The following is a 24,229-nucleotide window of genomic DNA, read 5'->3' on the forward strand; positions in this document are numbered from 1 at the left end:
AATTTTAGTAACTTTATTCTTATTCTTTAACAATTAAAATCTCATTTCTCTATAATAATCGTTTCTAATTAGTTATAAATACAAAGTGAAAATCGGTTATTTCAAAATAGTAACTGTTTGACATTTGTGGTGAGACAGTATTTATTAAAGAATCAGACGCCAATTTCGGGAGGATTGGTGCTACCGTGTTTATCGGGTCCTGTGAATCAAAGGTTGATGGTGTTAACAAACAAGTCTAATCTAAATTTATACATATCTTCTATATCTATACATATCTTTTAAATCTGTACAAAAGTTATTACTACGTATTATCCAAGATGTCTTAACGTTTGTATGTTTCCTCATTCATTCCTTTGAACTAATCAAAACTCATAATATAATAAAAAATAGAATAAATAAAGCTTAGGACTAATTCAACATCTCTGTCCCACTCCTTTGCATCATCCATGGGTATCTGCTAACTGGTAAGTATCCATTTGTCTTATTCTTTTCAAGATCTCTCAACTCTTTTTCGATTTTTTAGATGCTTTGACCACTTCCTTTTACTTCAACATTTCAATTTGTTTGACTTTTGATTACCTTTTTCATTTAATCTCTAGCCATTTTGCTTTCAATTTATGTATGTGTGTATTTATATATAATGTTTGTTGCTCTTCAGTTATGAAAGTGATTAATTTGTAAAGTTTGTAGAATCTGAATTAAATTTGTAGCTCAGTTAATATTGCTTAGTTATTGGTAGTATAATTATGATGTTGTTTTGATGATTACCTTAGAGTCAATTGAAGTGAGCTTGACTTTAATTTGATGGGTTTTTGATAAAGTTTAGATCTTTATTTAATTGAGCTAAAAGGTAGGTGAAAGATTGGATCTTTATGTTTGAGAAGCTAAACTTATGATATTGTTTTGATAATCCTGGAGTGTATAGAAGTGGGTTTGACTTTCTTTTCTTGGGTGTTTGTTAAAGTCTAGATCTTTGGTTGATTATGCAAATAATTTGGTGAAAGGTTGGATCTCTATGTTTGAGAAGTTAACATTTTGATCTTCTTTTGACAATCTTGGAGTGAATTAAAGTGGGTTTGACTTTGTTTACTTTGGGTTTCTATAGTGAAATTTTGGATCTTTTGAGCAGACTTGGTGGAAAAATTGGATCTTTATGTTAAAAAGTGGAAAGAAGAGGTATCTTGAATCTTGAGAAGTGATTGAGGCACCATGGGGAACACTTGTGTTGGACCAAATATTTCGAAGAATGGATTTATTCAGTCGGTTTCAGCTGCAATGTGGAGGACCCCACCTGAAGATATTCCAACGACCCCTAACGGAGAATCGTCAACTCATAGCAAACGACCCGAATCCCCTTTACCCGTTCAAAACAAACCACCTGAACAAATGACAATCCCAAAACCCGAAAAGAAGAAAGAAGAACAACCCGTGAAACCCAAAAAGGTTCCGGAAATGAAAAGGGTATCAAGTGCCGGGCTTCGTACAGATTCCGTTTTACAAAGAAAAACCGGGACTTTGAAAGAGTTTTTCACTATGGGAAAGAAATTAGGACAAGGGCAATTTGGTACAACTTTTCTTTGTATAGAAAAAGCTACAGGCATTCATTACGCGTGCAAATCGATTGCAAAGAGAAAGTTGTTGACCGACGAGGACGTTGAGGATGTGAGACGGGAAATTCAAATAATGCATCATTTGGCGGGCCACCCAAATGTTATAGCAATTAAAGGAGCTTATGAGGATGCAATAGCGGTTCATGTTGTTATGGAATTGTGTGCGGGTGGTGAGCTTTTCGATAGGATTATTCAACGTGGACATTATACTGAAAAAAAGGCATCCGAGCTTACAAGAACGATTGTTGGAGTTGTAGAGACGTGTCATTCTTTAGGGGTGATTCATCGGGATTTAAAGCCCGAAAATTTCTTGCTTGTTGATAAGAAAGAAGATTCACTTCTTAAAACTATTGATTTTGGATTATCCGTTTTCTTCAAGCCAGGTATACTTTGAGTTTGAGTTATTCTTGTTTAAATTTATAGCATTTTGAAGAATCAGATTTGAATAAACAGACGATGCTTATAGCTAGAAACTTATGATCATGAAACACATATCTAAACAAATCCTGTTACAACAACAAAACCCAATACCACATGAGTGGTGTATGGGGAGGTGAGATGTAGACAATCATTCCCCTATTCGAGAATAAAGACAAGTCATTTCTCCACCCAGAGTGAAACACTCTCAAGAGTAGAGAAAGCCATCCCTATCTTTATTCGACGGATAAAGAGATTGCTTCCGATAGGACCTCCGACCTTTAAGTAGGAAAAAGTTTAAAAAAAAAAAAAAATACTAAAATAAAAATAATAATAGACGCCATGAAAATGGTATAATCAAATTTCCATGGGTTTGAAATCCTGCCTGAAATTTAATTTAGGCTCTAAGAGTCAGTCAAGTCGACCCATTTTAGTATTAAAATAGAAAAAGTCAACCCATTTTCACATAAACTGATTGTATTGCTCCGAGATGAGTAATTCTTTTGAATTTGTGCATACTTTTGTCTGTTTCGAATAACTGTTTTGTTTTTTTAGGTGAAACTTTCAATGATGTGGTTGGCAGCCCGTATTATGTTGCACCAGAAGTCTTGAAAAAACGTTATGGTCCTGAAGCAGATGTTTGGAGTGCTGGTGTAATCGTTTACATCCTATTGAGTGGAGTACCTCCTTTCTGGGCTGGTCTGTATTTTTTATTTTATTTTATTTTATATCTTATATATTTTATTTATGTTTTTTATATGAAAGCAGTTCTTTCAGTTATTTAACTGGTAGTGTTAAATATCTTATACGTAGTACCTATTAGTAAGTAGACAAAATGTTGGATCAAGAAGAAACTTAGTTGCAGTATCTTTTGATTAGATGTGATACCCTTACCCTACAAGTATGACAAAATAAGTATTATGTAATGATGACAATGGAGGACAATGGACAAATAGGTAAACGGGTAAATGGATAAGGTTTTCCCTGTTTAGGTTACCCGGGGATTAGTGGCGAATGTACACTAGGGGTCATGGGGTCCCATGACCCCACTAATTTTAAATTGTATTTGTTTAATACCCCTAAAATCGTATAGGACACCGCTAAATTTAACTATGAGACCCCATATATTTGTAGAATTTATGATTTTTTGAAGGTAAACAGTACTAATAATGAAGGATACTTTGTAAAAAAAAATTATGACCCCATTGAAGTTTCATCCTAGATTCTCCACTGCCGGGGATGCGAGTATTTTTACTCAGATGTACGCGGCTTAACGGGTTATCCACTATTTCCGACCCTTTCCCAGCCACCCCAAAATATCTAGTGAGGTTTGAACCTAAGGCCTCATGTAGTCATGTGAAGATATCATGACCTTAATCACTAGGCTATCTCATAATGGTTGGACAAATAGGTAATATTAACTACGGAGTATATAAATTTAGCAAAAAGGGTAAATGTAATAGACCAAGGGGGCCATATCTATACCTACATGTGATATAATTACTGTACATATTCTAATTTTTCTTTTCGATATAACTTGGTTATTATGGGTTTACGGGTATATAGAAACGGAGCAAGGGATATTTGAACAAGTCCTGCAAGGTGATCTTGATTTCTCAAGTGATCCATGGCCAAGTATTTCTGAAGGAGCGAAAGATCTTGTTAGAAGAATGCTTGTTCGAGACCCAAAAAAAAGATTGACTGCACATGAAGTCTTATGTGAGTGCTTACAATTTATAGATATTTTCTTTTTAAATACCTTATAACTAACAACAACAACAACAACAACAAAACCCAATACCACATAAGTGGTGTATGGGGGAGGTGAGATGTAGACAATCCTTCCCCTATCCGAGAATAAAGACAAGTCATTTCTTCACCCAGAGTGAAACACTCTCAAAAGTAGAGGAAGTCATCCCTCTCTCTATTCGACGGATAAAGAGATTGCTTCCGAGAGGACCTCCGGCCTTTAAGTAGGAAAAAGTTTAAAAAGAAATAAAAATAATAAAATAAAAATAATTAGACGCCATGAAAATGGTAGAATCAAATTTCCATGGGTTTTAACTCCTGCCTGGAATTTAATTTAGGCTCTAAGAGTCAGTCAAGTCGCCAATAAATTGACGATTGTTGTCGACTCAATAGAGCCGTAAGTTAGTTTTTTTACATTTAAATAAAAAAACTCTTACGATTAGAAAACGTTAACAAATTATTTGAATTTTTTTACAGGCCATCCATGGGTTCAAGTTGAGGGTGTGGCTCCTGACAAGCCTCTTGACTCTGCAGTTCTAAGTCGAATGAAACAATTTTCAGCCATGAACAAGCTAAAGAAAATGGCTCTTAGAGTAAGTTTGACTTTTGTGGCCCCGCAGACTAAGTTTTCCATTTAGCAATAAAGTAAACAAAATTCTAAAAAATGCTCAGTAAAACGATAATTTGATTCATACCTATTCACTGTAACTCATAACGATGCTGGCGTCCAATTTTTTAATTTTTTTTTATTGCAGGTCATAGCAGAGAGCATGTCTGAAGAAGAAATAGCCGGGCTAAAACAAATGTTTCAAATGATCGATACAGACAACAGTGGTCAAATTACTTTTGACGAACTTAAGGCTGGATTAAAAAGAGTTGGTGCTAACCTTAAGGAGTCAGAAATCTATGATCTCATGCAAGCAGTAAGCTTTTAATCGAAGACATTTCTATTAATTTCACGGATTTATAGCGTTGCTTTTTTTTAATCTGAATAGCATTTCTTAAAATTGTGGACCATAAACCGTGACCTTCATTTCAACTTTATATACATCTACATTTAAAAAGGGTAGAAGGGTAAAAGGTAGAAGGTTTTCCTTGTTCGCGCTACCCGAGAGGGCGAGTAATCCGACCCCATACTCTGATGTTCGCAGCCCAACAGGATTATTACCTGGCCACCACTAAATATTCGTCCTAGACAGGATTCGAACCTGAGACCTCTTGCATGGAACTCAGGGCCCCAACCACTGGGCTAAATGTATATGTATATATATACATATACATTTAGAAACTTTTAAAGTTGAAAACTTGAAACTTTTCGGATAGGGTTTGAACATTAATCATGGGCCTTTTATTTGAAAAATAGGCAGATGTAGATAATAGTGGAACCATAGATTATGGTGAGTTTGTTGCTGCAACGTTGCATCTGAATAAAATCGAAAGAGAAGATCATCTATTTGCTGCTTTTTCATATTTTGATAAAGATGGAAGTGGTTATATAACTGCTGATGAACTTCAGCAAGCATGTGACGAGTTTGGCATAGATGCTCGTTTTGAAGAATTGATTCAAGATGTAGACCAAGACAATGTAAGTTCTTATCTACATTTTAATATTAATGGTATTAAAATGGTCTTGTATTCAGGTGGTAAACCAGTAATATCTACCTATCTACTTGTTTATGGGAATATTTGGGTTATGTTTGATTTCGATTGTAACTAAAGGTGGCAAAATGGGCGGGGTGGTTATCATTTCAAAACAGGTAAGTTTTTACAGGTTGAAACGAAACACTTCTTGTCTTTTTCTTTTTTTGTTCTTCTCTAAATTCCATTATATCGTTTATTAATGTAGTTTTTTATTCTTGATACGATCTCTTAAGAGGTTCTATGCATTAATATTAACCCAGTTTTGCACAAACCAAATATAGAAAAATAGCATCATACTTTATATATAGTTTTACCAATCAGAAACAACCATAAGGTTAACTGTTAGAGTTATGTTGCTACTATTGTAAAATTGAAAATTTACTGCAATAGTTACTAAAACTTGAACATACTAATATTAATGGTATTATTCGAAGTACATTGTATTTATACCCTAATTATTCCCTAAAGGGCTAAAACTAATTTGGGCAACTTTCAACCCATTTTGTTTCAAGGGAAGTTTTTTTTCTACACATTAGTGGTAAAACATAACCCAAGTTCACCCATACATAGGTAAATGGGTCAATATTGCCACCTTTAACCGTAAACATGTTCATTTTCTTGACTTTTTTTCTTTACACAGGATGGACGGATAGACTACAACGAGTTTGTTGCCATGATGCAAGGAAATACCGCTTCGGCCCCAAAGAAGAGCCTAGACAATAGTTTCAGTATCAAGTTCAGAGAAGCATTTAAAATTTGAATATATCATTTTTTTTTTCATGTTCTGTTTTTCGGTCTCAGTTCTTTTACAGAACCGTAGAACCACACTTTTATTGAGTTTGCGTTTCAATTTTGAGGTTGAACTTAACTTATTCAGCAAACTTTATTTTCTATACTACGATGTGGTTTATGGGTTCCTTATAACCCTTTATTTCAAAGAAAAATACATTTCTCATGGGTATATTGTATTCAGAATGAACGACAACGGATAAAGTTATATCACAATGTGATCATATGATCATATCAAGAATGGAAAACTAGATTATTAATATTAATAAACATTATAACGGAATTTTATAATGTCTAGCTAGTTTGCAGTTAAAAAAAGGCTTAACATGGCTATATATATATATATATATATATATATATATATATATATATATATATATATATATATATATATATATATATATATATATATAGAGAGAGAGAGAGAGAGAGATTTAATCAAGAGGGAAACATTTTTTTGGGGAGAAGTAGGGGAAATAAATTTTTTTCGGTTTTTTTTTTTATTTTTTTTTTTCCAGACATCAAAATCACATAAAATATGAATATTTAAAAAAGACACTTTGTGATGAATGTTATTATTTTGGCGGAAAAACGCTCGAAGAGAAAAATTAAAACATGCATCATGTGTAATATTATGTTTCTGAGTTTTTTTTAAGGTTTAAAAATTAAGGTTTAATAATTAGAGTTTAGAAATTAGGGGGTTAAAAATTAGGGTTTAGCTATTAGGATTTAGGGTTTAGAAAATTAGGGTTTAGGGTTTAGAAATTAGGATTTAGGATTTAGAAATTAGGGTTTAGATTGAATTTTTAACACGAACGGTTTAAAGTTTAGGGTTTATAGGGTTTTGGGTTTAAGGACTAAACCCAAAACTACACCCTAAACCCTAAACTCTAAATCGGGCTAAATTTTGGAAAAAAAAAAACTTCATATAAGATGAAAGAAAACAACGTTCCAAAAATATTATTAGGAATAACATTACACATGATGAATGTTATCAATTATTTCTTCGATCGTTTTCCCGCATAAATAATAACATTCATCACAAAGTATCTTTTTTAAATGTTCATATTTTCACCTAAACTTGATGTCTGAATTTATTTTTTTTGAAAAAAACGAAAAAAATTTACTTCCCCCCAAAAAAGTGTTTTCCTCTTGATTATGACTATATATATATATATATATATATATATATATATATATATATATATATATATATATAGAGTAGAGGGATCAAATGAGAATTTTTTTGTGTGGGAACCATGAGAACTCAAAAATACACTGAAATTCGAGCAAAAAAGCGAAATTCGAGCAAAAAAAAGGGAAATCGAGCAAAAATGGGACACGGACGAACAAAAAAAGAGCAATTCGAGCAAAAAAATGGGACAAGGGCGAACAAAAAAGTGATATTCGAATAAAAAAAGCGGGCGAACAATTTTGTGTTTTACATTTTTGATAGTCGAACAAAAAAATGTAGAACACACGGGTAGTCGAACAAAAATGCTGATATTCGAACAAAAATGTGTTCTACATTTTGAAATTCGATTTTTTTTTTTGCTCGACTATGAATTTTTTGTTCGTCCTTGTTTTTGATTTTTGCTTGAATTCTTTTTTTGCTCGTCCGTGCACCTTTTTTGCTCGAATTTTACTGTATGTTGAGTGTTTTTGGAATTCCTAGAGTTCTCACACTAAAAAAGTTCTCACTGGATCCTCAGGATATATATATATATATATATATAGGGTGAAGATCCAGAGAGAATCAAGGGTATGAGAGAACTCACAGACTAAACTCAATCTGTGGTGCAGATTGAGCCAATCTGTGTGCAGATTGAGCTAAATCTGTGAGTTCTATGTGTTCTCTTTCACCCTTAATTTTCTCTGGATCCTTTCACTATATATATATATATATATATATATATATATATAGTGGTAGGATCAAGGGGGAAGTAACCAATCGGGGGGAAACAATTTTTTTTTTTCGTTTTTTGAAAAAACTTTGTTCACGAACATTATAGATTGGATGAAAATATGAACATTTAATAAAGACACTTTGTGGTAAATGTTTTTATTTTGGCGGAAAAACGCTTGAAGAAGTAATATATAACAATTATCGTGTTTTTCGAGCGTATGTTGAGGTTTTAGATATTAGGGTTTAGAAATTTAGGGTTTAGAGTTTAGATTTAAGGTTTAGATTTAGGATTTAGATTGAGTTTTTAACACGAACGGTTTAAAGTTTAGGGTTTAGGGTTTGGTGTTTTGGGTTTATGGAATAAACCCAAAACACCAAACCCTAAACCCTAAACCCTAAACTCTAAATCGGGCTAATTTTTGCTTCACAAAACATGAAAAAAAAAACGTTCACATTCTTCACGAACAATATTATCTTGAATGTTATTTTTGTCGATCGTTTACCCGCCAAAATAATAACATTCATTACGAAGTCTCTTTTTTAAATGTTCATATTTTCGTGTGATTTTGATGCCTGAAAAAATAAATTCCAAAAAAACGAAATTTTTTATTTTGCTTCTCCCCGCTTCCCCCCCGATTAGTTACTTCCCCATTGATCATGCCCCTATATATTTATATATATATATATACACTAGCTTTTAAGAGCCCGTGCGTTGCACGACGACTCTTATCAAACAAACTGGAAACGTATAATGTTATATCAATTAATGGTATGATAAAGACAATATCACAATTTGTTTTACACAAAAACATAGATTAAGGATACTAAATCTGACAATTTAATTGTTTATTCTGCCTATATATGAAAATTGCAGTATAACATGTAGATAAAGAAACTAACTTAACAGCAAGCTTGTGACATCCATCTTGTCGTTGATGTATCTTATGATCAATCATGACCTCTATCCTTTGTCATGTCATAAATGCCATCATATTTGCGTACCTATTCTAATGTTACATATTACGCTCATAAAGTCGTACATTGTTAGCAACCTACAGTTGATACATAATAACACGTAAAAAACTATACAACGGATTTTACCTTCACAACACCTGCTACTTACTACGGAGTAACATACACTGATTAAAAGCATATGGTAAAGACGTTGAAGTTGACTGCTTCTGTAGCATCAATCACTGCCGTCATTTTTTTCTCTTGATCAGCAGCTGTCATCCTCTACACATATAACTTGAAAAGAACGAAGTGGCCTCTTTAATAAGGCGACTTCCAAAAGAATAACTAAAAGACATAAATGAGGATGATGCAATTTGAAAACCCATAGAGAGTTTCAACACAAATGAACATACAAAAAAGAAACGCATTAAATAGAAAGAAATAGAATAAATCTTACCCGAAACTAAAAAGCAACTTTACCTGTACAGGATGATCTAAGTATAGGCATGCAAGTTTACGTTAAAGCATAATATGCAATAATCTTTCTCACCCGGAAGACAATGCTTGTTACTCATACTATTTAGTCTGTTTGTACCCGCCATCAGATTTATTTTACTAACGTATGCAATAATTAAGATCATACCCAATATTTACAAATATCACACATTTCAAAAATCTTAAGCAACAATCCCCATCAACAAACCCACATTCAGCGAGCATCCATAAAGTAACAAACACCCAAAAAAGAGACATACAGATCAAAAATCTTAAGAAAATCATCTTGAAGCACTTCCATTGCTATGTTCACAAACTCAAAGTCATGGTTCCATGAAATGTCACTGTACACAAACAAAACATCTTTAAGTTTAACAAAAGATATAAACCACCTACACTCGTGACACAACAGAAAAAACCATAATATCCAAAATATATCAAATTACCAAATTTTGATGCCCTATTTAACAAAATACACGTTAGTCAAAAAAAAAAAAAACATACACCTAAAAAATTACCTTGAAGCATAAAAAAAAATATAGTATGAGCCCATACGTTAGACGACAGTTAAAAACAAACATTAAATTTAGTTGTGATTTCATCAATGTGCTAAGTCGTGGTGTTAAATACTAACTATTATATATATAAAAAAATCTCGGTGGTAATGACTAATGAGATCGAAGTTCTTAAAAAGCTACATACACTTGATAGCAAATGTACAATATCTTAATTTAGGGATGTTAATGAACAAATGTATAAAATATTAATTTAGGGATGTTAATGAATGTACACTTGATACCTTAGGTTTGATTATATTTACCCCATTCTTCATGATGGGGTTTGAACTCATATTAAAAGAATAATTAGAGAGATACAATTAATGTCTTCAGTAATGACCACATTAAAGGAGCAACACAACCCTATTTTACAAAAGTAAGCTCAAGAAGAGTGTGTGAAAGTAAGCATCAAGTACTCAATCGTTAGTGATATTCTTAAAACTAATTTCAGACACATACATGTTGAATATATGGCATGAGACTACAGTTACTAAGTTTCATGTATTGTTGAGTATAAGGCGCTTCAGTTAATGAAGCAATGACTAAAAACAATAATAATTTCTTAAAATGTAGATACATACCTTTCGTGTTATTGGTGTGAGTATTGGTTGAACATCTTGGTGAGCAAGCATTAACATAGTTTGAAGACCCAATTGAGAAATAAAAATGGTTTAGCAATGAATAGAACTACTCACTGTGCACAGCTATACAAATTATCTGCACAAAAATATAAATACACATCTAAAGATTTCAGTGCTTTGTGTCACATAACATAAGATTACACATTCGTTTATACAATATATATATATATGGTTCTATATGGGTCTGGTAATATAGATATGCTAACCTAAACAGATAAAATTTGCATCTTGAGTCCATCCTACTTCCTACCTCATAATAAACGCGAAGATACTCGCATTCTTAGGCAATTGTATTCAATACCGAAGTGTAACGTCCTCCCAATAGGGTCTGGAAGAAACGTTACTAATATCAAATAAACCAACATATTATAATACGAGAACAATACTAAATGAGAAAATTTAACTTTATTGAGTACACAGCGAAAAATGAAATGTCGTTACAATAATGGAAATAACGATAAAGTAATTGTTCATATGCAGAAGTAATAAATGCGATATCTCTTGATCCTAAGTCCAAGTAGCATCACATAAGTAGTAGATAAGAAAGCTTGAATCAAACAGCACCTGAGACAAAACATGCTAAAGTGTCAACCAAAAAGGTTGAGTGAAGTTCATAGGTTTAACAAAAGTAGTTATCGTTGTTTTTAGACCACAAGATTTAGTTGTAAAGTTGATCTCCCGCAGGATCAAAAAGTAGATCTCGCAGATCCAAAAGTAGTACTGATTCGTGATATTTTAGACTAAACGTTTGTTTTGTTGCCCCGATGATAAGTTGGCAGTACCTTATCACCATGTTTAAATCATTATTAAGTAATACAAAGACATCACGGTCAAATGTATCGGGGACGTTACACCCGATAGGCCTACCCCCAATAATTAAGAATGCCTTATCCTGAAAGCAATTAAAAAATATCACTGTGGGGTCTTAGTAGCATAAGCTAGTCATAGTACAGTTTAGGTTCGTACTTGTGTCTAAGTTGTTTAAAGTATAAAAACAGCATGTGTCTCACCCCAGTAAGTATAAAAAGTGCTATAGCAATAAGAGTGGGGCTATGAAAGTCACCTTAGTAAGTAGAGAGAGAGTTATTCTTCGGAATAAAGAGTTGAACGAGTGAGCAGGAAAGTCAACCTATTGACATTTAAGAGTAGTTAAGTGTTTTGCCCATGTTTAAGTTTAAGTATGTGTTTAAGTATAGTTTGTTTTACTAAGTTTCTATTCCTAGTAAGTTACTATTTTTATAAAGTTTCCATTTTTAGAAAGTTTCTTATTTTACTAAGTTTCTATGACTAGAGAGTTTCTACTTTTATGAGTGTTTTTTATTTTAGGATACTTGCCGTATTAGATAAGCTTCCAATCACCCATTTCCCTTCGAATGGCTAATTTAGATCTAGGGGCTTGAGCCATAGGACCCTTTAAATCGAAAATCCAAACCCTCTGCCTAGAATCTCGTAGAAACCATTCGTCAAGAAAGTTCGAAGATCTATACATCTCTAATACATATCCCAAAATGTTTTTTGTGCTACAATATAAGTAGTAGGTTATAGGTGCTAGTAATAGTAATAGTGTATACATGTTAAGTACTAGTATAAGTAGTATTAGGGTTTAAGGTTTTAATATGTATATGTATATATAATTCGTATATATACATAAAAATATTTTTTTTTACATGTATATATGTATATATAAATCTAGGAGTGTTTATGTATATACTTATGAATAACAAGTTTATAATATGAATATGAATTAACAAAGATTAAAGTTTATGTAAATAGTTTAGGGTTTATGTTATACCTTTGAAGATTCAAGATAATTAACAAAGAAAAGATGAACACGATGAAGATGGAAGATCAAAGCCTTAAAAATCTTGAAGAACTCCTTGAAGATTCTTGAAGAACACGAAGAACAAGCTTGAAGATCCGAATACCACAAGAGAGGGAGAGGGAGAGATTGTTTTTGAGAGAGGATTTTGGTGTGATTTGTGAATGAGAAACTAGGAGTCTAGGTGTGTTTATATAGTGCAAGTATTAGAGTGTTAGTCAACATAAGGATATTCTAATTAATGATTTTATTTTGTTTTATAATTTTTAGTCAACAAAAGGTGGTACTAGTTTATAATTAGTCAACATAAGGATGTACTAGTTTATACTTTATTTTTAGTCAACATAAGGATGTAATTGTTTAAGATTCTTTAGTCTCATTATTATTACTATTATTATTATTATTATTATTATTATTATTATTATTATTATTATTATTATTATTATTATTATTATTATTATTATTATTATTATTATTATTATTATTATTATTATTATTATGTTTATTATTATTTTTACATTTACTACATGATAAGTATTATTTTCTTTTTACTAATTCATGACTTGTATTTATTTTTATTTAGTTTCCAATTGTTTTATTATTTATATAAATGTCACTTTTTATTTATTACTTATAGATTAATAGTTATAAATAATATTATTGAAATGCATAAATTTTAATTAGCAGTGAGTGTCGAATAAAAGTTTATTATTTGGTCAACGTTAAATTGATTGTGTATATAACAACCCTTAAATAATTAATACGTATAGTCAGACAGTAAACCCTAGGGTCATTTCAGTAATTTCAGAAGTCAAAAAGTGAGGGTTGTTATAGTACCTCCCCGTTAATAAAAACTTCGTCCCGAAGTTTTAGGTAGACTTCTCGGATGCATCAGCAGTTGAGAAGAGATGGAGATATTTCCGTTTCATATGGTCTTTGCGTTCCCAGGTATATTCGGGGCCTCTACGCGAATTCCAACAGACTTTAATGATAGGTATGTTGCTTTTACGCGTTTGTTTGACCTCTCCTTCCATGATTTCTATAGGTTCTTCAACGAAGTGCATTTTATCATTAATGCGAAGATCATTCAAAATGATGATGTTATACAAGTCATTTCAGTAAATTGGATACATGAAATGTGTTATGAATGGTATTGAGCTCATTTAAAACCTTGAGCATTTTATGCCACAATATTAGGGCAGACAAACAGAGAGGAGTTCGTGAAAATCACAGTCATGAAATTTGATAGAGATCTTCATTGTTTACAACAAGAATATTTTAATGATGAATATAAGTTGAAAAATAAAGTTTTATCACTATTGAATAATATGGATAAAACGATTCGTTTATAGGAAGAGTATAAACGAAGCTATCATAAAAGAGTGAAATGAGAAAATTAAATGTTCGCCTTAACTTTTGACGTAGTCATGATTGATTTCCGGAATTCAAGGAATTAAAGGAAATCTTTGTAATCTATAAGATTTGATTCTCCGGTATTTACGAAATTTTGAGATTTGTTTGATTAAATGCGGTGATTTGCCTCGGTTGATGTGTTTGGAATTTTGCTATAAATTAGCTTCTTCCGTTTCATTATCTTCACCACTTCTATACTTTCTTTCTCAATTCAAACTTCCAAAAGATTAAGAAAATGCTAAATCCAGTTCTGATCCTGGTTATTATATTGACCATCTATGCAGTCATTCTTCTTTTTCTTTTACCGCCAGAGGAATCTGTTTACTTCTTCTATGCTCTTTGGGTTATAGTGTTTTTAATTATCCCGTGTCTTTATATTGCTATACGCATTGATATACACGGTTTGTAATTTCGGAGTCGTTATCGGGCTTTATATTTTCCCTTATATGTCGGAGCTTTATGTTTTTGTTTCTTCTTCCCGACTTCAAGTCAAGCGAGTAATGGTCCAGAATTCATAGGTATGAAGTTTTGAATGATCATAATATATAAAGTAGAAAGGAAAGGTAATAGCACGATTTGATTTGTCATATTACCAGAATATCCGAAAAAGACCGAATCATCAAGAAAAATATTTTCTTGATATGTTTAGAGGTTAAATAGAATGTAAGAGTCATGTAACATGGCAAATGATGATTATAAAATCTATGAATCATCATCTTCCATTAAAAACTGAGCATGACTTACTGTAATATAATCACGTTGGCCTGACGTCATTATATTATATTAACTCATGCTTCAATTCCCAATCACTTCTTCAAAGCATTTATAATTTAAACTCGAATTTTACAGAATATAGAAACTAAAACAGTTTCCTTTATAAAGATATCGCAAAGAGATACTTAATTGCGGACATGAATCGTTATGAAGATATCTTCTAAAATATAGAGGATATTTATGATGATATTTTGGAATTTCTAAGTTCGAAAGTTGATGAAGAAAAATTTTCCGCAAGCTTTTAACATGACTTTGGAGCAAGATATTCTCTAAAGATTTCACCGAATTCAGAATTTCCTGGATTCTTTGAATATAGGGTTTGGCCCTTGTGTTTGTCCTTGGTCTCCTCCATGGTTAGCTCAATCCGTTTTTCAGTTCCAAATTTTCTTTTGGGCTTTTCCAACGTACCATTCTTTATTATCAAACTGTTAGCCCTTAAGAACATCTATAGCATTTGCTGCTTCGTCAGCATTCTCAAGGTTAACGAATCTGAATCATTGATTGACAACCCGAGATGGTTTCAAGAAATTTTAGTTTTAGATGATTAAACGCTGATTGTAATCGTCAATGGATCTAATGGTTGACGAATAGGCGTTGTTGATTTCAAAAGTAATGAATGATAATTTTGGTGGTTTGATGTGATAATTCATCATAGAATACGAATGAATATAATTCATGAATGTAGTGATCTTTAGGAAGATAACATCTGCTATAGCTTTACTTGAATTCTGATATGTCAAATTCAGAATATGTAATTTGATTTGAATGAAAATGGTTGTTCTTTGATGCGCGGATATATATGTGGATGTAAGTAGTATAGTTACTGATTATTGAATCAGAATTTGAAGAATGTACAATGTAACATATTAATGTGAGATATAAATATTTCTCGGGTATTACCTACCCATTAAAATATTTTCACAATTAACAGTTTGTACAAAAGAGAAGATATACGTTCATATATGTATTCTTCAGATATAATATATATTTAATGAGTTAATATAATATTAAACTCATTTGATTTGCGGTTGAAACGAGAATAAATAATCTCCAAAACCTTAGAGATTTCATAATTGTCGCGAAATATTTCGCTAATGAAGTTATGAATCAATACTTCATCGTTCATTGTTATTGATATACCTCAGTATATGATGTTGGTGCTCGTGGAATTCTTGTGAAATTCATAAGGCACGAATGATGTTTTCTAGAAAGTTTCGAGTACATCGAAAATGAAAGTATACAATCAATCATGTATTTGAGTAATACACTTGGTTTATTATGAAATGGAGTTTATTGTGTTGAAGCAGTGATTAACGATTGTTAAGTCATTAACGAAGGATGTACATCATAGCATATTAATGATATGAATTAATCAAGTAGTACATACTAGTTAAGATTCACACGTAATAGCTTAGTATGAAAAGATTTATTATTGTTCCAATCCATATATATAAAGTATACATATGTAATTCTTCAGGAAGAATGAGTCAATACATCTTAACTCATTATTACTAATATTCCTTGGTATCTATGGGGCGTATGATGTTGATGTTTGAGGTACTGAGTGTGATGTTGAGGCGTGGAATGCGGATGTTTTCGTTGGTGAAGCTGGTGATGTTGGTGGTGATGCCGATGGTACTGGTGGTACTGGTTATGCTGCTGGTGTTCGTAAGTTTCGCACCATATTCTCCAGAGCCACTGCTCGAGCGCGAAGCTCGTTGACTTCTTCTATTATTCCGGGATGATTGGCGGTTCGGACAAGTGGATGAATAAGATCTAAAATTTTAGATATTATATATTCATGACTGGATATCCTGGAAATGAGGGTGAAAATAGTGTTCCGAACGGGTTCGCCAGTAAGTGCTTCAGGTTCTTCACCAAGAGGTGAATTCGGTTGGTGGAAGGGATCACCTTCTTCTTGTCTCCATTGATTAAGTTTACTACGAACCCATCCCCAATTCATCCAAAATAGATGATGGCTGATTGGTTGGTTCATTCTGGTTACGCTGCCATTGGAGCTCGAAGAGTTCGAGGAATCCATATTATGTGTTTGGAATTAGGGTTTTTGATATGAGATTAGTTTTGAATACTGGATGATATATTCGTCTCCTCGAATACGTGTATATAGCAAAAAGATTTCCGTAATTTATGGAGGGAATTTAGGAAAAGTGTTAGACAAAATCTATTAGGATAGATACGATAAGATATAATAAGATATGATGTGTCTTTACTTTAATAATGGCAGTATGACGTGTCGAGATCATAAAGTGATAAGTATGTAATCTAATAATCTTTTGATTAAAGACTTTCAATTCGTATACTGTGATAACCCAATGACATTTTTCAATTCGCAAACCGATGCATAAAGGCATAAGGCATATAGGTACGTGATATAACAGAGAGTTATATACGTTTGAGTGTGAGTAGTAACAATTATAAGAATTTCAAAATCATGGATAATATTTCATGTAATACATATGTAATACACATAACCATGATAGATGAATTATGAATGTCAAGAATTTCTGAAATCATTGTGTCGCATTTAGATGCGGTGGTGTAATTGGATAGTACTCAGGAAAGTGAGTAGAGTTCTTAGATTAGCTCGGCATTCTAAGATAAGTAAAGTTTCTAAAGTATAGTGTAGCATTTAACAGTTAAAGGCAACAATTAAAGGCACTATGGTCAAGGAAAGTTGTAGTCCTACATTAGGAAAGAGACTTTGATTAGAATCTTTAAGTCAAGTTTGGTAAAGCATGATTGTTAAGATTATAAGGCAATTCTAAATGCTTTAAGTCTAAGGCAGGAAAGGTTATAGTTTCCTAGATTGCTAAGGCACCCTAGCTAGCAAGTAAGGCACAAAAAAAAATGCAATCCTGGTTCTCTATAACAGCCTGGTTATGCTCTGATACCAATCTGTAACGTCCTCCCAATAGGGTCTGGAAGAAACGTTACTAATATCAAATAAACCAACATATTATAATACGAGAACAATACTAAATGAGAAAATTTAACTTTATTGAGTACGCAGCGGAAAATGAAATGTCGTTACAATAATGGAAATAACGATAAAGTAATTGTTCATATGCAGAATTAATAAATGTGATATCTCTTGATCCTAAGTCCAAGTAGCATCACATAAGTAGTAGATAAGAAAGCTTGAATCAAACAGCACCTGAGACAAAACATGCTAAAGTGTCAACCAAAAAGGTTGAGTGAAGTTCATAGGTTTAACAAAAGTAGTTATCATTGTTTTTAGACCACAAGATTTAGTTGTAAAGTTGATCTCCTGCAGGATCAAAAAGTAGATCTCGCAGATCCAAAAGTAGTACTGATTCGTGATATTTTAGACTAAACGTTTGTTTTGTTGCCCCGATGATAAGTTGACAGTACCTTATCACCATGTTTAAATCATTATTAAGTAATACAAAGACATCACGGTCAAATGTATCGGGGACGTTACTCCCGATAGGCCTACCCCCAATAATTAAGAATGCCTTATCCTGAAAGCAATTAAAAAATATCACTGTGGGGTCTTAGTAGCATAAGCTAGTCATAGTACAGTTTAGGTTCGTACTTGTGTCTAAGTTGTTTAAAGTATAAAAGCAGCATGTGTCTCACCCCAGTAAGTATAAAAAGTGCTATAGCAATAAGAGTGGGGCTATGAAAGTCACCTTAGTAAGTAGAGAGAGAGAGTTATTCCTCGGAATAAAGAGTTGAACGAGTGAGCAGGAAAGTCAACCTATTGACATTTAAGAGTAGTTAAGTGTTTTGCCCATGTTTAAGTTTAAGTATGTGTTTAAGTATAGTTTGTTTTACCAAGTTTCTATTCCTAGTAAGTTACTATTTTTATAAAGTTTCCATTTTTAGAAAGTTTCTTATTTTACTAAGTTTCTATGACTAGAGAGTTTCTACTTTTATGAGTGTTTTTCATTTTAGGATACTTGCCGTATTAGATAAGCTTCCAATCACCCCTTTCCCTTCGAATGGCTAATTTAGATCTAGGGGCTTGAGCCATAGGACCCTTTAAATCGGAAATCCAAACCCTCTGCCTAGAATCTCGTAGAAATCATTCGTTAAGAAAGTTCGAAGATCTATACATCTTTAATACATATCCCAAAATGTTTTTGTGCTACAATATAAGTAGTAGGTTATAGGTACTAGTAATAGTAATAGTGTATACATGTTAAGTACTAGTATAAGTAGTATTAGGGTTTAAGGTTTTAATATGTATATGTATATATAATTCGTATATATACATAAAAATATTTTTTTTTACATGTATATATGTATATATAAATCTAGGAGTGTTTATGTATATACTTATGAATAACAAGTTTATAATATGAATATGAATTAACAAAGATTAAAGTTTATGTAAATAGTTTAGGGTTTATGTTATACCTTTGAAGATTCAAGATAATTAACAAAGAAAAGATGAACACGATGAAGATGGAAGATCAAAGCCTTAAAAATCTTGAAGAACTCCTTGAAGATTCTTGAAGAACACGAAGAACAAGCTTGAAGATCCGAATACCATAAGAGAGGGAGAGGGAGAGATTGTTTTTGAGAGAGGATTTTGGTGTGATTTGTGAATGAGAAACTAGGAGTCTAGGAGTGTTTATATAGTGCAAGTATTAGAGTGTTAGTCAACATAAGGATGTTCTAATTAATGATTTTATTTTGTTTTATAATTTTTAGTCAACAAAAGGTGGTACTAGTTTATAATTAGTCAACATAAGGATGTACTAGTTTATACTTTATTTTTAGTCAACATAAGGATGTAATTGTTTAAGATTCTTTAGTCTCATTATTATTATTATTATTATTATTATTATTATTATTATTATTATTATTATTATTATTATTATTATTATTATTATTATTATGTTTATTATTATTTTTACATTTACTACATGATAAGTATTATTTTCTTTTTACTAATTCATGACTTGTATTTATTTTTATTTAGTTCCCAATTGTTTTATTATTTATATAAATGTCACTTTTTATTTATTACTTATAGATTAATAGTTATAAATAATATTATTGAAATGCATAAATTTTAATTAGCAGTGAGTGTCGAATAAAAGTTTATTATTTGGTCAACGTTAAATTGATTGTGTATATAACAACCCTTAAATAATTAATACGTATAGTCAGACAGTAAACCCTAGGGTCATTTCAGTAATTTCAGAAGTCAAAAAGTGAGGGTTGTTATACGAAGACACTGTATGAAGTTATTAAGGGGAACATACCTTTAAATTTGTTACGGTACAACCATAAAAACAATGTGATCACATCTAGATCAACCACACTTGTTAATATTGCAATGACTATAGTCATGGACGACTTACCCATACCTCCTGAAATAAAACAACATTCAATATTTTTTTCAAAATATAATATCCAGAATACTTCCACAAACACTTGAGGTGCAGTTTCAAAAACATCCTATAAAATTCATATATGAAGCATTTAATATTTGTGCCTACACTTTAGACGACTTTCGAACTACTTAATCTGCTACTTAATCCTAAACCGTATATCGGATTTAGGCGAGGCCTAAACGAAAAGTCATCTACTCGAACCGAAATATCTAGAAATCAACTTTTCCAGAAGCTCAGGAGCCTGATCAGACCCTAAAAAACAGAAAGCAAGTGCTCCGGTGGGTTTCTCGGTGTTTGATGCTCATCACGGTTCTCATCCTTGATGCGTATAAGCCTCAACTGTACAACTCTTGATGTTTTAGCATCACTTTAACCAAGGTTTAACCATCATCAAACAAAGTTAAGACTAAAAAATAAAACACAACTCATGTGAGAGTTTGAGCAAGGTGATGAACCAAAGTTACATCAATTTCTTAGTTTTAACACAAGTACAATTACTATTAAGCTATAAACTTTGAATCAAACTAAATAAGCAAGACCTTGAGCTATAGAACTTAGATCTTAGCTAAATATTAAAGACCTTAGACTACAAAGTCTAGATCTCATGTTCTTGGTGAAACCCTAAGTCATAACACTTTGACTTTCAACTTTTACACAACCATAAGTTATGAAACTTAGATCTTGTAAAGTAACATGAACACAAGCTAATGAACTTTTGTTTAAACAAAGTAGAAGACCATAAGTTACACAACTTAGATCAAACACAAAAATGAAACCCTAAGCTAGAGAGCTTGGATTCCTAACAATAATTATGAGATCTCAAGCTAGTAAGCTTGTATCTTTTGTTTCATGCAAACACAAGTAACAAATCTAAGCTACAACAAACTAAAGAAGATCATAAGTTAGTAAACTTTTGATCTTAACTAACTTTTTATAGAAACATCAAGCTAGTAAGCTTGTATTTCAAACTTTCTTGAAGATCCATAAAGTAAAGTGTTGGATCTATAAGTTACATGAAGATCATAAACATGAGTTTTGATCTTTTAACACAATTAAAGAGATCATAAGTTTTAAAACTTAGATCTAACATAAGTAAAGAAGATTAAAAGCTAAAAAGCTTTAATCCTCCATGTTTTTGCACTTTCTTCAAATTAAAGTTTAAAGTCACAAGATATATAATGATTCAAGTTACAAAACACGAATCTTGAATTATGATGATGATGATTCACGAAAATGATGAAGAAAAAGAAGAAAAAAGATCAAGAACACTTACAAGTTCTTCAAATATTTGAGAGAAAACTAGAGAGAGATTTAAGAGAAAATGTGTGTGTGTTTGAATGGAATGAAATGAGAATGAAATGAGGTTTTAAAAAAAATAAAGTGATGGTGAGGTGGTGATGGTTGGCCGAAGGTTTGGGAGCAAGGGGGGGGGGGACCATTTTGGCCTCATGTGGTATGGCATGGTGTGGTCCATGGTGGTGGTACAAAGTGGTGTTGGTTTGTTGGGTGGTTTGAGACATAATGCAAGTATTAGTACACAAGCATGCATGATACTTGTCTCATTAATTACATGGGCTAATTAGTACACAAGCATGCATGATACTTGTCTCATTAATTACATGGGCTAATTATTAATTACATGGGCTAATTAACCCATTAAGTGGTCCACTAAGTTGAGTTGGTTGGGCCATGGAAGTCCATTAAGGTGTTAAGTCCATTAAGGTGTTAAGTCCATTAAGGTAACTAGTAAGCATTAGTAAGCACTAAGCATGATTAAGGAACCATAAAGCCAAGTAATTGTCATAATAAATAACAATTATGTTTACGCAGTCATAATATTCCAATTATGACAAAAGTTTAACGTGTACCAAGTACGTAGCTCGTTTTAAATAATAAGCGACACTAATGGTCGTAAATGCATTCAAGGATCATGTTAAGCAACTAAGTACTTAAAAACACGTTGTAAGGCATTAACGAAAGTAATTAACATAATTAATGATCCCAGCAAATAATCTAGCTCAGTACGCACAAATACGCAGTTTGCATAAAGTAACAAGCACAAAGGTAAGTTGAAAAAGTCGGGTCGTTACATTACCCACCTGTTAATGAAAATTTCGTCCCAAAATTTTAAGCTGAGGCAGACGGTAGAGTTGTGATGAGGTGAGGATATTTCTGCTTCATTTGATCCTCTCGCTCCCAAGTGAACTCGGGTCCTCGTTTAGCATTCCAACAGACTCGGACATTTGGAATCTTGTTGCATTTCAAGGTTTTGACCTCACGGTCCATAACTTCAATAGGTTCTTCCACGAAGTGGAGTTTGTCATCAATCGTAAGCTCCTCAAGAAGTATGACAAGTTCTGGTTCAGCAAGACATTTCCTCAGATTCGACACGTGGAAAGTGGGATGAACTGCACTCAACTGAGTCAGAAGATCCAAACGGTAGGCAACGGGTCCAACACGCTCCAAGACTTCAAAAGGACCAATATATCGCGGATGTAGCTTCCCACGCTTTCCGAAACAGATTACACCTTTCCATGGTGCGACTTTCAACATCACTCGGTCACCTACTTGGAATTCGCGATCTTTACGCTTAAGATCGGCATAGCTCTTTTGACGATCACGGGCCGTCTTGAGCCTCGCTTGTATTTGGACAATCTTTTCGGTTGTTTCATGGACGAGTTCGGGTCCCGTTAGTTGCTTTTCACCTACTTCGGCCCAACAGATAGGAGAACGACATCTGCAGCCATACAAGGCTTCGAAAGGTGCAGCCTTAATGCTTGCATGATAGCTATTGTTGTAAGAGAATTCGGCTAGAGGCAAATGCTTCTCCCAAGCTTTCCCAAAATCCATAACACAAGCACGCAACATGTCCTCCAGGGTTTGAATCGTGCGTTCGCCCTGTCCGTCGGTTTGCGGGTGATACGCAGTACTCATATCTAAACGTGTTCCCAAAGCTTCTTGTAAAGAACGCCAAAATCTAGAAGTGAAACGGGCGTCTCTGTCTGAAATAATCGATAATGGTACACCGTGATGAGATACAGTTTCCTTTATGTATAGCTGCGCCAGTCTCTCCATCGTATCAGTTTCCTTCATGGCTAGGAAGTGAGCAGATTTGGTAAGACGGTCAATGATAACCCAGATGGTATCATAACCGCCTACCGTCTTCGGTAGCTTCATGATGAAGTCCATTGTTATTCCTTCCCACTTCCATTGTAGGATTTTGGGTTGCTGAAGTAACCCAGACAGCTTCTGATGTTCGGCTTTGATCTTAGAATAAGTTAAACACTTTCCAACATACGCCGCAACATCCTTCTTGAGGTTTGGCCACCAATATTGAACCTTGAGGCCGTGGTACATCTTACCAGCTCTTAGATGAATCAAATACCTTGACTTGTGAGCTTCATCTAGAATAAGGCTTCGCAAATCCCCATAACTAGGCACCCAAATTCTTCCGACAAAATATCAGAGACTATCGGAGTCCAGTCTCCTTAACCTCGAATTGAGAAACGAGAATGTTCAAATGCTCCTGAGCAATATTCTCCTCCTTGAGAGCTTCCTCTTGGGCTACACGGATTTGGCTATTGAGATTCGTGTGAATGGTGACGTTCAAGGCTCGGATACGAAGGGGTACCATTCTTTCCTTTCGGCTCAAGGCATCGGCTATAACATTTGCCTTGCCAGGGTGGTAGCGGAGTTCACAATCATAGTCGTTCAACGTCTCGATCCACCGAAGCTGTCTCATATTTAGTTGCTTCTGATCAAAGATGTGTTGGAGGCTTTTGTGATCGATGAAGATAGTACTCTTGGTTCCATAACTAAAGTGTCTCCATAGTTTGAGTCCAAAGACAACGGCTCCAAGTTCTAGATCGTGAGTCGTGTAGTTTCACTCGTGAATTTTCAGTTGTCGGGAGGCGTAAGCAATAACCTTCTTCCGTTGCATCAATACACACCCAAAACCTTGTCGGGAAGCATCGCAATACACAAAGAAGTCATCACTACCTTCGGGAAGGGATAAGATCGGTGCGGTGGTTAACTTCTGCTTCAGGGTTTGGAATGCCGACTCTTGCTCAGTTT

At 33.2% G+C, this 24,229-nt stretch overlaps 1 protein-coding gene across 2 annotated transcripts; it reads left to right on the forward strand.

Annotated features, from left to right (window-relative positions):
* Positions 1-309: 309 nt before the first annotated feature.
* On the forward strand, positions 310-6,289 carry LOC139867424 (calcium-dependent protein kinase 1-like). Of its 2 annotated transcripts, none has more exons than XM_071855789.1 (8): positions 310-464; positions 1,106-1,993; positions 2,583-2,726; positions 3,594-3,746; positions 4,254-4,369; positions 4,532-4,699; positions 5,140-5,361; positions 6,058-6,289. In XM_071855789.1, exons 2-8 carry the CDS (start codon positions 1,210-1,212, stop codon positions 6,175-6,177), a joined length of 1,707 nt encoding a protein of 568 aa, XP_071711890.1. In that variant the 5' UTR covers positions 310-464; positions 1,106-1,209; the 3' UTR covers positions 6,178-6,289. The 2 variants fall into 2 exon arrangements, with proteins under 2 accessions (XP_071711890.1, XP_071711891.1); XM_071855790.1 differs by having other exon boundaries at positions 314-464; positions 1,130-1,993.
* The last annotated feature ends 17,940 nt before the right edge of the window (positions 6,290-24,229 follow it).

This window comes from Rutidosis leptorrhynchoides, chromosome 9 (assembly GCF_046630445.1).
Source record: "Rutidosis leptorrhynchoides isolate AG116_Rl617_1_P2 chromosome 9, CSIRO_AGI_Rlap_v1, whole genome shotgun sequence".
Classification (NCBI taxonomy): domain Eukaryota; kingdom Viridiplantae; phylum Streptophyta; class Magnoliopsida; order Asterales; family Asteraceae; genus Rutidosis; species Rutidosis leptorrhynchoides.

Bases quoted from the DNA above. Each gene is read 5' to 3' on its own strand.
- LOC139867424 (XM_071855789.1), top strand. From the start codon at position 1,210: ATGGGGAACACTTGTGTTGGACCAAATATTTCGAAGAATGGATTTATT. The intron at 3,747-4,253 runs GTGAGTGCTTAC...ATTTTTTTACAG, and splicing joins GACTGCACATGAAGTCTTAT to GCCATCCATGGGTTCAAGTT. The intron at 4,700-5,139 runs GTAAGCTTTTAA...TTTGAAAAATAG, and splicing joins TCTATGATCTCATGCAAGCA to GCAGATGTAGATAATAGTGG.